The sequence below is a fragment of the Myotis lucifugus genome, unplaced genomic scaffold (assembly GCF_000147115.1).
Source record: "Myotis lucifugus unplaced genomic scaffold, Myoluc2.0 scaffold_244, whole genome shotgun sequence".
In the NCBI taxonomy this organism is placed as follows: Eukaryota; Metazoa; Chordata; class Mammalia; order Chiroptera; family Vespertilionidae; genus Myotis; species Myotis lucifugus.
In genome coordinates, this window is record NW_005871292.1 from 159,549 (window position 1) to 177,889 (window position 18,341).

At 41.0% G+C, this 18,341-nt stretch overlaps 1 protein-coding gene across 4 annotated transcripts in view; it reads right to left on the reverse strand.

Annotated features, from left to right (window-relative positions):
• ZFP14 (ZFP14 zinc finger protein) overlaps positions 1–17,994 on the reverse strand; it is a 36,726-nt gene extending 18,732 nt beyond the window's left edge. Inside the window, exons 1-4 of one of the 4 annotated variants that reach the window (XM_014464228.2) lie at positions 17,974–17,994; positions 8,178–8,253; positions 2,316–2,442; positions 668–763 (exon numbers count right to left, since the gene is read on the reverse strand). In XM_014464228.2, the coding sequence (XP_014319714.1) occupies positions 668–763; positions 2,316–2,442; positions 8,178–8,186 (232 nt within the window). In that variant the 5' untranslated portion in view covers positions 8,187–8,253; positions 17,974–17,994. Of the gene's footprint in view, positions 1–626; positions 767–2,315; positions 2,443–8,177; positions 8,254–17,973 lie in introns of those variants that run through there. The other 3 variants (XM_014464227.2, XM_023762372.1, XM_023762373.1) reach the window with 3 other exon arrangements.
• Between the last annotated feature and the right edge of the window lie 347 nt (positions 17,995–18,341).

The window sequence follows — 18,341 nt, forward strand, 5'->3', positions numbered from 1 at the left end:
CACGAGAGGAAAGGAAAAAAAACATAGAGCGCTAGAAACATCGATGAGAGAGAAGCATCGATCAGCTGCCTCCTGCACATCTCCTACTGGGGATGTGCCCGCAACCCAGGTACATGCCCTTGACCGGAATCGAACCCGGGACCCCTCAGTCTGCAGGCCGACGCTCTATCCACTGAGCCAAACCGGTTTCGGCTCTTATTATTCTTTTAATGGCCATAAAATGTGAACTGAAAACCCCCTTCCATTCCTGACAGTAATTTATGTTGTCTTTTCCTCTTTATTAGTCAAGTTTACTGTTTACCAACTTTGTTGATCTTTCCAAGCAATTAACTTTTGGCTCTATTAATTTTCTCTAGATTTTTCCTATTTTGTTAATTTCAGCTTTTATATTTATCCTTTTGTTTTCTTCTACTGAGAACAGCTCCTCTCTTTGAAATGGTAGAGAAATATGAGAAGTGTAACAAGGTCAATAGAAAGTTCCTTGGTTAGTTTAGGCTTAAAAGATTTTAATTTGCTTCCTGGGTCTCGGGCCTTTCCTCCACACTCCACAAGCCTTGGGCTTTTGAAGAGATATCCTCAACAAAACCTAAAGTTTGTGCCTTTACCCTAACCAGCTTGGCTATTACCTGCAGTAATGACTTTTCCATGCCTGCTAAGCCTCACTCACCAAGGTAGTGTCTTCTTATCCTTTCCCTCATAAGCATCCAGGGCTCCTTCCCGTCATCCAATAATGTAATCACATCTGGTGTAGAAATGGAATGTCCTGCTTAATAGAAAAATGTGACATGAACTAATAAGCCAAAAAGTCCTTAGATTTAGATTTGGTTAAATTTATAATGAACTCTAGACCAAAATGTTATTTTTTAAAGTCTAAGAGCAAAGAAATGCAGGGGTTGAAGAACACCCATATTATGGTAACCTCAGGATCACAAGGAATAGACACCAGATAGTTAAGAATTGACCTAAGCATAATTTACACACAAGCTCTGTTAAGAGGCAGTCTTGTGCAGTTATTAGGAAAATAAAATCTGGATCCAGACTGCCTGCGTTCAAATACTGCCTTTGTTGCTGTGTTACCTCTTGTGCCAAAGTTTTCTCATCTGAAATGAGGATAAAAATAATATATTTCTCATAGAGTTTTTGTGAGGATTAACTAATAATGTGTAATATTTAGACTAGTTATATATGGCCTGAACAGTGTGGCTCAGTGGTTGAGCATTGATCAGGAGGTCACGGTTTGATTCCCAGTAGGGCGCATGTCTGGATTGCGGACTTCATCCCCAGTTGGGGGCGTGCAGGAGGCAGCCAATCAATGATTCTCTCTCATCATTGATGTTTCAATCTCTCTCTTCCTCTCCCTTCCTCTAGGAAATCAATAAAAAAGAATAGTTATATATGTACATATACACATAATATGTGTTTACTAGTATTAACTTTTATTATTATAATTTTGCTTCTTGTGACATTCTCATATCCTTTCTAGAATATTCATTCAATTTTACAAGAAAAAGTCCTTAGAATTTTAAATTTCAACTACAAAGTAGGTAGAATTAAATGTCTGTTATAGGAAACAGAATACATTTAAACATTTAACTGAGTTTTAACTTGGTTTTTGTTGTTGCTGTTATTTCTCACCTGAGGATATTTTTCTATTCATTTTTTTGAGAGAGTAGAAGGAAGGGGGAGAGACACAGAGAGAGAGAGAAACATTGATGTGAGAGGGACACATCAATTGGTTGCCTTCCGCACTTGCCTGGACAAGGGCTGGGGATTAAGCCTACAACTGAGGTACATGCCCTTGCCAGGATCAAACCTGGACCCTTCCATCTGAGGTCGATTCTCTATCCACTGAGTCAAACTGGCTAGGGCCATTTAACTGAGTTTTAAATAAACTCTGTGGATCCATCCCTTTTTATACAAGTTCTATAGGCTCTGATTTTTAGAGAGACTCAGATCCCCGGTATCTAGGTATTCTCCTTGCAGGTGGATTAGAAATGAATGTTAAGCATCTACATTAATTATGAGCTCAAATACAATGTGAAATCTGGTTTCTTGGACAATGCTTCTGTTGTTAGCAACCCAGAATTCAAATATTGCCCCTTGGATATTAAGGTAAGTACAGAGCCTGAAGAAAGTCTGAAGGACCTAACAGGATGGGAGTGACAAAGTGTGAAATGGAGGGGCCTACTTCCAAACTAACAACACTTGACCAATTCCTTTGGAATAGAGAGACAAAATTTATCTAGTTTCTCAAAACAGAGTCATGAAATTGACAGTAGAGAAAGCCAATATAATTTGGAATAAGTAGCCATTACCCAGTGAAATGAAGTTTCTATAATTTTCCCACATCACATCCCTATATAAGTCCCTCTGAGCTGAGTCCAGGAATTCCCATTCTTCTGGTGAGAAGTCTATGGCCACATCCCTGAATGTCACTGAACCCTGAAAAACAAACAAGTAAATGAAATATTTTTAAAATGGAGAAAAGATCAAAGATTGCACTTCAGAGAATGAGCCACATAGCAGCAAACAGAGTGGGGCTGAAAACATATGGCATGCTTAAGGGATAGTAAGAAAATTAGTATCCCTGAAGCAAGTGCTGCATCTCTTGAATAGTCCTGTGGCTGCAGATAAGATTAAATTTTACCCACACATATCTTGAAATGAATAAAATAACCCCAAAAAGTCCCAATAAAATGAAATAGTGCACACAGCCTTCTGTTAGCTGTATCTCCACTACAGATTCTTAAGAAATATAAGGTTTTCTACCTTCTTTTTCTTTGAATGATCATAAAAACATATTGATAACAATTTCTCTTGAATATACTATAAAATCTCTAAGAAAACAGACTCAAGTTCACCATAAAGTCAGGTCCTATATAATAAAAGGCTAATATGCAAATAGACCAAACGGCATGGCAGAACAACTGAACAACCGGTTGCTATGATGTGTGCTGACCACCAGGGGGCATGAGCAGAACATGGCGGGTGTTGGCAGAAGGTGGTAGAGCACAGAACATGGTGGGTGTCGGCCACGGCGGGATAGCGGAGCAGGTGAGCGGGGGCACCAGTCGCTGTAATCAGGACGAATCTCTGGTGGTTACTGAAAATTCTTTGCTTCCATGAACCGCAGTCCCACCCAGCGCTCACACCCACTGCTGGTGCACAGCGCCAGCCCCAATCGCTCAGTGCCATCAGCAGGTGCAAGCAGTGGCTGCGGGCTCCAATCACCCACCAGGGCTTCTCCACCTCCCCCTGCTCCTGAGAGGCAATCGGGGCCGGCAGCCACCTCTTGCACCCACTCCCCAGCAACGGCCCCACTTGCACCTGCAGCTGGTGCTGGAGCTGCTGCTCACACCTGCTGCTGGCACCCAGCACCAGTCCCAATTGCTCAGCGCCGTCTGCAGATGCAAGTGGCGGCTGCCAGCCCTGATCACCCCTAAGGGCTTCTTCAGCTCCCCCTGCTCCTAAGAGGCAATCAGAGCAGCAGCTGCCGCTCACACCCACTGACAGCACCAGCCCCAATCGCTTTACGCCATCAGCGGGTGTGAGTGGGGCTGGCACCATCAGCGCATGGGAGTGGCGGAGGTGGAAGCGGGGCTGCCGGCAGACAGGAGACCGGGGGCCATGGTGGGAGGGACTGGGTAGGGGCACAGAGGATGGGCCGAAATCTGCCCCTGTGCCCAGTGCAGCCTCGTGGCCCACAGTTCCTTTCCAGGTGCACAAATTCGTGCACTGGGCCCCTACTTTTATTATAAACATTTCCCCTGTTATTACCAATTTTTTTAATAAAATTTTAATACTTTGCTACATGGTAGTCTACATTTTAAATATGTGATATTCAATCTTTTCTCTATTTAGATGTTTTAATTCAAAAGTCTTCCTCAAATCTCACAGTCTGTATTATCTAATACTTATTTATGCATCTGGATGACCTTCTTACTTTTTTACATTTTATTTTTTATTTTTTTTCTTAAAGTATTACAAAGAGTATTACACATGTCTCCTTCCCCCCCCCCCTTGACATTCCCCCGGCTTCCCCCACCCCCCAGTGTCTTGTGTCCATTAGTTATTCTCATATGCATGCATATAAGTCCTTCAGTTGATCTCCTACCCCCCCCCAACCTTCCCCAGGGTTCCCACTGTAGTTTGACATTCTGCTCAATGCTGCTCTGCCTCTGTATCCATTTTTGTTCATCAGTCTATAATGGTCCTTATTATTCATAAATGAGTGAGTTCATGTGGTATTTTTCTCAGCTTCCCAGGGGCCATCTCAGCCTCACAGGGGCCGTCCCAGCCTCACAAGGGCCGTCTCAGCCTCACAGGGGCCGCCTCAACCTCACAGGGGCCGTCTCAACCTCACCGGGGCCGTTTCAGCTTCACTGGGTCCGATTCAGCCTCACTGGGGCCGTCTTGACCTCACCGGGGCCGATTCGACCTCACCGGGGCCGTCTCAACATCACCGGGGCCATCCCAGCCTCACAGGGGCTGTCCCAACCTCACCGGGGCCGTCTCAACCTCACCAGGGCCGTCCTTCTTACTTTTTATTATCCATTACCCATCACTGACCACCTTTCCTCATTCCTAAGTCAGAGGATACTGAATTGGGAAGATATCATTCTGAACCAGTGGTTTTCAATTAGAAGTGATTTTACTTTTCAGAAGACAACTGGCCATATCTAGCATTCTGAACCAGTGGTTTTCAATTAGAAGTGATTTTACTTTTCAGAAGACAACTGGCCATATCTAGAGACAATTTTGATTGTCACAAGTTGGAGAAGGAGGTGTGTTACAGGCATCTGATTGGTAGAAGTCAGGGAAACCTTTAGACATCCTAAATGCAGAGGACAATCCCCCACAATAAAAGATTTTCTGGCTCAAAATACGAATAGTTCCAAGGTTGAGAAACCCTGCTCTAGACCAGCACATCCCATAAAACTACACAATAGACTTGTTGCTGGTATTCTTCTCTCAGGATTTCCTAGATGAATGTTAATATTTCTATATGCAGTCCTGTTCTGATGACCTCCTATTCATTCATTAGATGGCCCTCAGCTTCCCAGGGGCCGTCTAGTATTCCCAGGCCCTACATAGCATGAGAAGCTTAATACCTGACACCAGTAGTGTATTAGTCATATACACTCACAGCCCAGCCAAGGAGGACACCAAACGTCATGCAGGGCCACACAGGGGTTGCACTCAGGAATAGAGTGAATAAGCAGGGTCTGTGGGAGGCAGGCTTTGTAGTAAAAAGAGGGTGAGGTGTTTCCTGGTTCCCACAGGAGGATGTGATGGGGCTTGTGTAATTCTGCAGGCTGGCAGGGGAGTAAAACCAATACATTAAGAATCAGGAGGGCTGCTTCTCTGGCTGATAGGGGAACTAACCACATAGGGAGTCTTTCCTGCTGGATGATAAGCACATCTGGTGAGAGCAGGAGAACTCATGGTTAAGCCTAAAATTTTATGTACTGCTTTTAGGCCTTGTAACATAAGGCCCTAATCACATCCCTACCTAATCCACCCAATTGTAAAAGCCTTACATATCACAAAACCTCAACACATACAGAGATGGAGACCAGCTAATAATAATCTCATTTGGAGAAGTGTGGAATTTTCCCTACAGCAATCAAATAGGATAAGATTCTCTCATCAAACCATAGATCTTCAAGGAAAGTTCAAAACTGGGGTCTCCCACTTATTATCAATAATCCATTCCCCCAAGTCAGGCATTCTATCATTACATTTTTGACTAATTACCTATTTTCCCATCCTTTTAAATCAAAGATTTATATTGCATTATACATCAATTTCAACCCCTCAACTAGTTTCATATTTCTCCCCAGTATAGAATTATAGTACACAGGGGTTAGTGCACATGTACTTTGGCTTTAGTATTTTCATTGTGTGTTTTTTTGTTTTGTTTTGTTTTTTACTGAACTCTTATTTCTCACTTGAACTGTTTCTTTCTCCACAGTTTCTTCCAACTTTTTCCAACTTTTTAGGAACTCATTTTATACTAGGCACAAACAAGGGCTACATGTGAAGTACACTATGAAAATGCATTTCCAACAAAAACATAATGGCAGGAATGGCTCACTTTCAGTATGATGGTCTAATGCCTCCTTTATAAATCAGCAGCACCAGATATACACATCCCCTAAAGAATATTTGCATGTATTTCAAAACATCTGCAGATGGTTCTGATGGTCTATCAATTGCATTTGGAATAAAATAAGACTCTTGCTGCACATTGTTTTTTGTTTTAAAATGTTGCATTGAACTATACAATTTTACTTACCAAGTTCTAAAAATAGGCAAAATTAACTTATGGTATATGACATCAGGATAGAGGTTACATTTGGACTGGGTGGGTAGGGTGTGGCTAAGAAGGGGACATCTGAAGTGCTAGTTATATTCTCTTTCTTGACCTGAGGACTGGTGGCATACATGCATTCAATTTATAGAAATTCATTTAGCTGTACACTCAGAACTTGTGCACTTTTCTCTATGTACACTATATGTCAATTTAAAAGTTCAAAAAGAACCCTAGCTGGTTTGGCTCAGTGGACAGAGCGTCGGCCTGTGGACCAAAGGTGCCCAGGTTCAATTCCAGTCAAGGGCTTATACCTTGGTTGCAAGACCCTCCCCGACCTGGGCCTTGGTCGGGGTGTGTGCAGGAGGCAACCAATCGATGTTACTCTCACATCTATGTATCTCTCTGTCTTTCCTTCTCTCTTTCATCCTTTCTAAAGAATATCAATGGAAAATATCCCCAAGTGAGGATTAAAAAATAATAAATAAATAAATAAATAAATAGTTCAAAAAACTTTTTAAAAATGTTAAATTGTATGTTGGGGATATAAATTTTTCCTTCATAAAACTCACTGTACTCAGAGAAATATAGTATCTCTGAAGTTTAGTATTAAAATCAAAACCTTGTTCTGTTGGAAAAAGTGAATAGGCAGAATATTCTGCAGAGAATACCTGCATTTTTATCAAGGTTTTATTCCCTCATAGCCCTTGACAGATTTTGTAGACAGGAGATAGTCCACGTTAGTGGGGGGTGGGGGGAGGGTAGAGAAAGAGTACGTGAAGAGGATCCTGGACTATTTGTCCCTAATTCTCATGGGAATGAGAAAAACTACAGCAGGTTCGTGGATGGGGTTCTGTTAAACAGGAAATTTCAGGATAAGAAATGAGTATGTACACTGCTGGTGGGAATGCAGACTGGTGCAGCCACTATGGAAGACAGTATGGAGTTTCCTCAAAAAGTTAAAAATGCGCCCTGACTGGTTTGGCTCAGTGGATAGAGCGTTGGCCTGTGGACTGAAGGGTCTTGGGTTCGATTCCGGTCAAGGGCATGTACCTTGGTTGCGGGCACATCCCCAGTAGGAGGTGTGCAGGAGGCAGCTGATCGATGTTTCTCTCTCATTGATGTTTCTAACTCTCTATCTCTCTCCCTTCCTCTCTGTAAAAAAATCAATAAAATATATTTTTTTAAAAAGTTAAAAATGGAACTCCCATTTGACCCAGTGATACCACTTCTAGGAGTATATCCCAAGAAACTAGAAACACCAATCAGAAAGGATATTTGCACCCCTATGTTCATAGCAGCACAATTTACAATAGCTAAGATTTGGAAACAGCCTAAATGCCCATCAACAGATGAATGGATTAGAAAACTATGGTACATCTACGCAATGGAATACTACACTGCTATAAAAAAAGAAGGAATTCTTACCATTTGCAGCAGCATGGATGGAACTGGAGAGCATTATGCTAAGTGAAATAAGCCAGTCAATGAAAGAAAAATACCACATGATCTCACTCATTTATGGATAATTAAGACCATTATAAACTGATGAACAAAAATAGATACAGAGGCAGAGCAACATCGAACAGACTGTCAAACTACAGCGGGAAGGCCGGGGAGGGTTGGGGGGGAGGGGTAAGAGATCAACCGAAGGACTTGTATGCATGCATATAAGCATAACCAATGGACACAAGACACTGGAGGGTAGGGGAGGCCGGGAGGAAACATATGTAATACTCTTTGTAATACTTTAAGCAATAAAACAAAATTTTTTTTAAAAAGAAATGAGTATGTATGCATAACCTAGAAATTAAAAATATCTAAAAAAAAAGAGAGAGAGAGAGAGAAAGAAACATCAACTTACAAAGGCCATGGCTTTGAACTGGTTAGTGCTTCTCAAGATTTCTGCTGGAAAACTGCAAAATCCATATAAACCAGATCTGGAAGAAGAAAAAGAAGCCAGGAAACCAGATGTGCCTCGGAGCTCCCAAAATTACTTATGTTAATATGAGCTTTTTTTTTTCTTCCACTCCTGCTTCCTACCTATTTTGCATCACTACACCCATACTGATCCCATACCCACACAAACTGGAGGAGAGTTTAGGAAGTCTGAAGAAATCCAAGCCCTGAAGAAACCCAATGAACAACACTGGACTTGGTGTAGAAGACCAGATATTTCTGCAGGAATTGACTAGTTCGCCATCTGACAATGTGGTCCTGACATTAGATTATTCAAACACGTTCTGAGCAATTCCTCCTGCTTCTAGTACAACTTTTCAGAGCCAAGAAAGGGCCACACCAACCAAGGAGAACCTCTTTTGAGCCCCCGGGATTCTGCCTGAACTTCCTAAACACAAAGAATAACAACCACACAGATTGAGCCTGGCAGCTCCTGCCACTATAAAGCTGCACTGGCCTTTCCCCAGCCAGGGAACTCACTATTCTGTTTCCCAGTTAGGACCTCTCATAGCATGACATCCTTTGCCACTCCCTCTCTTCCAGTATCTAAACTAGGAAGGGGATTCATGACAGCTGCAGTTGGTAAAAAACAAACAGTCATTGAGAACTTTGATGTGATGGATGCTTTATACACACCACTTGTTGATCCTCAGTACTGATCTGCAATGTAGTTCTTCTCTCCTTTCAATATAAAACTGATGCTCAGGGGTCAAATCATTTGCCCAATTTCAGTTATTAGATGCGAGAGCATTGTTTTGTTTTGAATCCACATTTCTCTAACTAAAAAGCCATCTTTTTCACTTTGATTTTTGCCTCTGAAGGCTAAGATTTCCACTTTACTGAGAGAAACCGAAGCAAGAACAATTAACTATAAAATAGAAATAACCTTTCAAAATATACTAAACTTCACTACTAATTATGATGATATGTATTAAAGCAACCCCCCCCCCAAAAAAAATACCTTTTTACAGTAACTGAATTGGGAGATCTAAAAGTCTGATGATGCCCCATAATAGCAAGGTCACGGTATCCTGGCTGGTTTGGCTCAGTGGTTAGGGGGTTGGCCAGTGGACCAAAGGGTCATGGGTTCAATTCTTAATCAAGGGCATGTACCTTGGTTGCAGGTTCCCCAGCCCTGGTGGGGGTGCATGCAGCAGGTAAACTATCAATGTGTCTTTTTCACATCTATGTTTTTCTCTCACTCTCTCCCTCCCTCCCTCTCACTCTTCTTCCCTCCCTCCCTCTCTCCTCCCTACCATCTCTCTCTTCTCTCTCCCTTCCACTCTCTCTAGAAATCAATAGAAAAAATATCCTTGGGTGAGGATTTTAGAAAAAATAGCAAGGTCGTGGAAAAATGGACACTAGATTGATCCAAATTTAGAATTACATGAAGCATCATTTAAACACTGTAATTCTAAATACCCTGTGAACCACAAACTCCACTGTTGGGAGTAAAGGAACGATTTGTATATGTACACATAAAAATGGTGGTGGAGTAAGTGGAAACTACACTGACACTCTCCCAGAACCAAAGTAGAAATATAACTAAAATACAGAAAAACAACCCTGGAAAATCAACTGAAGACTAGCTGGAGATAACCCGGAAAACCAAGGAGGGAAAGTGGAAACCACATAGAGACTGGTAGGAAGTGCAGAGGCACAAAAGGGCTGGCCTGGCTCCCACAGACAGCAACTAAAGGTCCAGAGAGATATCTCATATTTGGGGAGGGGGAGTTTTCACTGAGAACTCTGGGGTCTAAATCCCAAGCTGGGCTCCCCAGCCCAGAGTATCAGAACTGAGAAAGGTGCCCACAAAACATCTGGCTGTGAAAAGCAGCAGGGTTGATATTTGCCGCCAGAGACAGGTGGAAATGCAGGTGCAGGCACCCTGCTAAATGGCAAATGCACAAAAATTTCATGTGCAGCCACTCACCTTGGGCTCTGACAGAGGGAGGGCAAAGTGGACTGGAGTTCTGTGAGGAGAGTCCAGGGTTGGGGGATCTGGGCTTGGAGCTCAGAGGGCAGCGACCTGGTTTCCTATGGTGAGTCATTACCTCACACTGTGGAGGACTTATTTCTCTGCAGATCTTTGCTATTCAGGTTTTTTCATGGAGGGAAGGGAGTTACCCCACCCTGTTGAAAGACTTCTCAGCCCACTCTGTGGTCTATAGCCTAAGGCAAATTAAGACTCTGAGAATAACAACTGGACTGCAGGCAGAGGTGGATCTCCAGAAGCTTTGAGTCTTTGGCAGATCTCCTTCTTGGGGGAGGGGGAGTGGAGAAGTAACAACTGACACCACAATTTGGTCCTTTCCAAAGGCATCCAGCCCCAGCAGAGGGAGCCACAAGCTGTGGATTGCTGACAGCTCCAAACAAGGGACTCATACAATCTCCCAAAACTGAATCAGGAAGAATCAGAAAACCTAAATAGGCCAATAACAATTGATGAAATAGAAGCAGTAATCAAAAAACTCCCAGCACACAAAAGCATGGGTCCAGACAGTTTCACAAGGGAGTTTTACAAATCATTCAAAGAAGAACTAACATCTATACTCCTCAAACTATTCAAAAAAAAGAAAAACAAGAAGGAACACTTCCAAGCTCTTATTCTGAGGCCAGCATTATCCTAATTCCAAAACCAGATAAAGACAATACAAAGAAAATGAATTACAGGCCAATATCTCTGATGAGCATAGATGCTAAAATCCTCAACAAAATATTCACAAATCAGATCCACCAATATATTAAAAAGATCATACACCATGACCAATGGGATTCATTCCAGGGATGCAAGGCTGGCACAATATTCGCAAATCAATAAGCGTGATACATCAAATACCCAAATTGAAAGACAAAAATCACATGATCAATAGATGCAGAAAATGCATTCAACAAAATCTAGCACCTATTTTTGATAAAAACTCTCAGCAAAGTGGGAATAGAGATGCATATCTCAACATGATAAAGGCCATATATGACAAACCTACAGCGAACATCATACTCAATAGGCAAAAACTAAAACCATTTCCCCCAAAGAACAGGAATAAGACAGGGATGTCAACTTTCACCATTCTTATTCAAATAGTACTGAAAGTCCTAGCTACAGCAATCAGACAAGAAGAAGAAATAAAAGACATCCAAATTAGAAAGGAGGAAGTAACTCTCATTATTTGTAGATGACATGATATTGTACATAGAAAATTCTTGAAGACTCCATAAAAAAATACTAGATTTAATAAATGAATTTGGCAATGTAGCAGGATATAAAATCAACACACAAAAATCTATGACTTTTTTTATACATCAATAATGAATCTCAGAATGAAAAACTAAAAAAACAACCCCATTTACTATGGCAACAAAAAAAAATTAAGATACTTAGGAATAAATTTAACCAAGGAGGTAAAAGTCTTGTCCTTGTTGAAAAAAGAGATAGAGGAAGATATAAAAAAGTGGAGGAATATACCGTGTTCATGGATTAGTAGAATTAACATCATTAAAATGTCCATACTACTCAAGGCAATCTACAGATTCAATGCAATCCCTATTAAAATACCAATAGCATGTTTCATCTAGCACAAATACTCCAAAAATTCATACGGTACCAATAAAAATAAAAAAGACAGCAAATAACTGCAGCAATCTTGAGAAAGAAGAACAAAGTTGGAGGAATCATAATACCAGATACCAAATTATACTACAAAGCCACCATAATCAAAATAGCCAGTTACTGGCACAAGAATAGGCATATAGATCAATGGAATAGAAAGAGACCCCAGAAATAGACCTAAGCCATTATGCTCAATTAATATTTGACAAAGGAGGCAAGAGCATACATTGGAGTAGAGACAGTCTCTTCAATAAATGGTGTTGGGAAAATTGGACAGATACATTAAAAAAGTGAAACCAGACCACCAACCTATACCATACACAAGAATAAATTCAAAATGGATAAAAGACTTAAACGCAAGTCTGGAAACCATAAAAATCCTAGAAGAAACCATAGGCAGCAAAATTTCAGACATCTCTCATAGCAATATGTTTACCCATATGTCTCCTAAGGCAAAGGAAACTAGGAAAAAAATAAACAAATGCAACTACATCAAAATAAAACGCTTCTTCACAGCAAAAGAAACCATCAACAAAATGAAAAGGGAGCCCACTATATGGGAAAACATATTTAGCAATGATATATCTGATAACAGCTTAATATCCAACATATATAAGGAACTCATACCACTTTAAAAAAGGAAGGCAAACAATCCAATTAAAAATGGGCAAAGGACCTAAATAGACACTTCTCCAAAGTGGACATACAGATGGCCAAGAGACATATGAAAAATGCTCAACGTCACTGATCATCAGAGAGATGCAAATCAAAATGACAATGAGGTACCACCTCACACCTGTCAGAATGGCTATCATCAACAAATTCACAAACAGCAAGAGCTGGCGAGGATGTGGAGAAAAGAAAACCCTAGTACACCGCTGTGGGGAGGGGGGTTAGATGGGTGCAGTCATTATGGAAAACAATATGGAGTTTCCTAAAAAAATTAAATATGGAACTGCCATTTGACCTAGTGATCTCACTTCTAGGAATACATCCTAAGAAACCTGAAATACTGGTCAGAAAGAATGTATGTACCCTTATGTTCATAACAGCACAATTTACAATAACTAAGATCTGGAAATAGTTCAAATGCCCATCAGTAGATGAGTGAATGAAAAATCTCAGGTACATTTATACCATGGAATACTATGCAGCAGTAAAAAAAAAAAAAAAAAGAAGGATCTCTTACCCTCTGAGACAGAAGGGTCCTGGAGAGTATTATGCTAAGCAAAATAAGTCAGTCAGAGAAAGATAAGCATCACATGATCTCACTCATACGTGGAATTTAATGAACAAAATAAACGGATGAACAAAATTAATCCAGAGACATAGATGCATGGAAGAGACTTCAGAATTTCAGAGGGAAGGCGTGGGTGGAAAGAGATTAACCAAAGAACTGGTTTGCATATATGCATAACCCATGAACACAGTCAATAGGGTGGTGAAGGTCTTGGGTGGGGGTTGGGGGTAGGCTAGAAGGGGTCAGTGGGGGGGAAAGGTGACATATGTAATACTTTCAACCATAAAGATATTTTAAAAAAAGATTATTTGCGGAGTTATGCTGACAGATAAGGCTTATAATGAATACAAGCTGAAAATAATCTAATTGGAAAAATGGTTAAACATTTGAAAACCATGCAAATATTAAAAAGTGATAATGTTGCCAGTTTTGATGTAATGGGTTAAGTAAGCTACTGTGTTAAAACAAACAAACAAACAAAACGTGTGCGGTATTAAACTATATTGACAGAAAAAAAATTACATGTATGCCTAGAAGGACCAGTTAAAATGTTTACAGTGACAGCCAGTGATACTTATCACCATATTAAATACAGTGTGAACTAAAGTACAAAAATACTCCAAAGAAGTTCAACATTTTCTTCACATCTTCTGTTAAATTAAGAGCTTATTAGAACACTAAAAAAAAAAGAAGAAAAAACCCCTGCTATTTTTCCTGAGTGACTTTTAAATTTTAGCTTCTAATTCGTGAACCAACTCTATGATTTAATTTGCTCATGTGTGTTGGAGCACTATCTAGAAAAGAATGGCGCAAAGTCCCTGACTGATGTCTTCTAAGCACTGATTGAAGTCTCATGCTGCCTCCTTCACATCTTGCTGACAAATGAGTTTATTTTGCTTCTGAACCAACCCTTTGAAGCCCTATAACAGATGCTGGACCTTCTTGTTCTTCGAGTCTCATTTTGCTTAGAATATTACTAAAATGAAAATTGTTAGGCATAAATTTTACTGTAGGAAATACATTTCCCTCCACAGAGCCTTAGGAAAACCTGGACATTGCTTGCTGACATCATATTAATATCTCCTCTCTCCTTTATGATGGATTATTAAGGCAGGAAGAATTTTTAAGTATAATGATGAGACTTGGTATACTTTTATAATTACTAATATAGGCTTTGCTGTCAGTTTTCTAGAATATAAATGTCAGCTCTGATAGTTATTACCCATATGATCTTGGACATGTTACTTAATTTTTCAGCCTTAGTTTCTTCCTATGTAAAATGCTGATAATTATAGTTCTCAATCAAAGGGTTACTATGAGGATTAAAGAAGATACTACATATAAAGCACTTAAAATAGCAAACAGAAATTTAATGAAAGGCAACTATAGATGAAAAATCCTATATGCTCTTCTTCCCATAATTATTAAAGAAAATTCTCCTTGAAAGATAAATATCACATGACCTCACTCATTTGTGGAATATAATGAACAACATAAACTGATGAACAAAAACAGATCCAAAGACAGAGAAACATCGATCAGATGCTCAAACCTCAGAGGGAAGGTAGGGGAGGGTGAGGGTAAGAGGGAGAGATCAAACAAAGGACTTGTATGCATGCATATAAGCATAACCAATGGTCACAGACACCAGGGGGGTGAGGGCTCGAGTGGGGGGAGGGGGGCAATGGAGGGATAATGACACATATGTAATACTTTAATCAATAAAGGGGAAAAAAAGAAAATTCCCCTTTTTTCCATAAAAATGAACTTCTTAGCCCTGCTCTTTCTTATAATACTATTAAGTTTCAAAACTTCGTGTTGACCAAGCAATTCCTCCTGATTATCAACAATTTACAAAAGGGGGGCTATGTGAATGGATGAAGAAAAGTGGCAAAATCCTCACAATTTTTGGATTTGGGTAATAGGAAAAAACATGGAATTACAACATAATAGTAACAACTAAATCTACTAAGCACTTATGTGTCCAAAGCATTACCTAAGAACTTTACATATATTTTTTCATCTATTGATAGCAATCCTATATAGTAGGTTTTATCATTATCCTCCCTTACAAATGAAGGAACTGTGGCAAAAAGAGATTAAATAAATTGCCCCAAGTTCACCCAATTCTAATGACAGGTTTAGGATTAGAACCCTGGTAATTTAGTTCCAAAGCCACTATACTAAACTGTCTCTCTTAAAACCACATAAATATTTTGCCTGAAACAAACGCATGCTGTCCAAAACTTCAAACCTCTTCTCAAATTTCTACTAATGTTTTTGCTTCTCTTCTACTAATAATCCCTTCTTTTGTTAACACAGATCTTCATTTAAAAACCTTAACAAATTACCACTCCGTATCTTTCTCTGCTTTGACCTCAGGGCAGTGGCGAAGATCAAAGGCACCTAGTATGAGTCCAACTAAACTAGTCTCAACAAATCACAGCCTAAAATAAAGCTCTGTTGTTAGCCTTCCTTGCAAACCATGCAAGGGTTTAAGAAGCAGCTCACAGGAGAAATTAAATGATTGCTAAATGTTCATGTAATAGTTAGGAGGGGCAGGATGCCTACCTACATCATCTCCATCATTCACTGAGAAGGAAGAGCAAAGATCCAGATCAATAGGTAGTTCAGGTATTAAAGCCTTACTAGCTAAAAACTACATGGAACAAGCCTATTCCACAGGAACGGTTGGAATGTAATGGGTGAGAGAGAGAGAGAAAGATAGAGAGAAAGAGAGAGAGAGAGAGAAGCTCTTGTGTAAAGGGTTGAGTACCAACTGAAGGATTCAGAGGAAAGGGAAAACAATTCTGGAATGTTTACTGTTTCTGAGGTGAGAATATGAGGCAGGGATTAATTAAAGGTTGAACACTACTATATAGTGAGAGTACTTTAGCAATTGGGTATTCCCAGTAATAAAATAAAAATAGCAAAGTGGATCTGGAGCACTTTCTTGGTAAGAAAGCTGTAATCTCTCAAAGAGAAAATCATTATGGCATTTTACAATTGCTGCATGACCTGAGTATGTGGTAGGCAGTTGGACACAGGAACAGAGAAAAACAATGGGCCAGGTACAGAAGGTTACCAAGGCAGAAGGCCCCAGGTGCTTAGCAATGGGCAAAACTGGGAAAACAAGAACCTCACTCACCCCCAGGGTAACCTTTCCTCCCCTAGCATGTAGCTGGGTCATGCAGTTTAGACCCCCTGACCTTTCCTCCCCTGGCATGTTGCTAGTCATGTGGATTAGAACCCCTTAGAGCAGCGGTCACCAACTGGTGGTCTGTGAGGTCCGAAAGGTTGGCTACCGCTGCCTTAGAGGGAGAACTCACAAGGGGGCCAAAGGATAACCCTTAGCATTAAGCCCACAGGAGAATGAGGCTCTGACCGACATCAAATATATCTAGGCCTCAGTTGTGTTTCAGCTTTAGGCCCAGAAAAGCAACAAAACCAGACAAGCAATGCCATGGCTGACCTCAGGACCAGCTACATTGACAAAAAACCCCTGTCATGGCAACAACCAATCCTAGAGACCATGACCCTGGAAAGACACACCTGTAAAACTGATAAATATTCTATTGGGACTTTCCCCTCAAACCTCCAGATAAATACCCTCAAGAGGGAGGACCCAGTGTGGCTTTCTCTATTGAGCACACCCTGGCCTTTCCCCATCCCTTCCCCCAGCTGCACTTAAGCTCCAAGGGCCCTCTTATGCCTCTGTAACTTGCTTCCTGAGCCCATTTCTTCTGCAGTTCACTTCAGTTCACTTCTACCTCTGGGACTTCCTAAATAAACTTTCTCTTATCGAGAACTCAAGTACTGAAGTTGCTGAACCAAGGTCAGGTCTGACTCCACGGGTCTAACATCTGGTGCTGTTCTTTCTCCCAACAAGGAGAAATAATGTTTCCTAATTTTGCAACTGGCTTGATCTGCCTCTTCTCTCCCAGCCTGATTAATAATAGCACTGTTTTTTCTCTTTTGAGTCCGAGCTGATTTTTCCTCTTTTACAGAAGCAAATATTCCAATGTCTGGAAAAATAAAAATAACATTTCATGGAACAAAGGGGAAACAGAAACTCATCTTGAGACAGGTATGTATCTATTAACCTATACTAGTATAGGGTGTTCCCCAAAAATGTATACTCACACTTTGAATAATTATAAAGGCGGTGTTTATTAAATTATATTTCATTTTCAAAATTTTTATCAGCTGATACAATTGTATACATTTTTGGGACTCCCTGCATATCGATAGATTATATATAAATTCTTTATATATAATTTATAATATATATATATATATATTCCTTTCTCCCTGCTTTCCTAAAGATCAGCAGGTTTGGAAAAGGAGACAGGAATCTTGGGACAGTGAGCCTTTCTTGGAGCTCAGCCCAGGCTGGCTAACTCAGGTCACAGCCTCATGCCCACACAGCACACATATACTAGAGGGAAATCTGGGAGCCTGGGGTAAAGGGGCACCCCTTCCCGGTATCACACCGAAAGGCCAGAGTACAAAGACCAGGGCTGGAATATGTCTCCAAATTCACGCCACTTTCCTCCGGAGGGTGCAATGGTTAAGCTGTGGTTTTGTGATCTCTAGTTTTTCTCAGGGCTGCATCTTTTTGTTGATGGCCTTCACTCTGGGGTTCATACATTGAACTGGGAGCCATTCTGGGCCGCCGGATCGGTGCGGCCCTGAAGCGGAAGTGCAGAGGGCACATCAGGGAACCCAGAGCCCAATTACCGTCCCAAATTCCATAGTCACAGCAACTAGGTTCACACTTAGGCCCGCGCCCCCCTCCCACCCCCCGCGCCGCCCCCGCGCCCGTTTCCTCAATTTCTGCAACCTACTCACCTCTGGAGGCGACACCAGCAACGAAGCCCTTACAAAACTACGTGCAGAGGCCTGTGGGAAATGTAGTCTGCGGTAGGGAGGGCCTGGTGTCCGCCCCAAAGGGTTGCCGGGAGTGCGCTAAGGCGGAGCGGAGCGCTGGGCTTGAGTATGGGCTGGTTGGGGAGGGGTTTCAAGGTGCCCGGGACTGAACTCGGTGCCCACCCTCAGCAAGGTCAGGATTGTGTTTGTTGCAGAGGAAGCTCTACCAGGGTTTAGAAAGAAGTGTTGGCTTCAGCAGGCAGCTGATAGATGATTTGGGCTAGGCACACAGACCTGAAACTTAAACCAAAACTAACTCAAAATGGATCATAGCCCCTAAATATATAGGG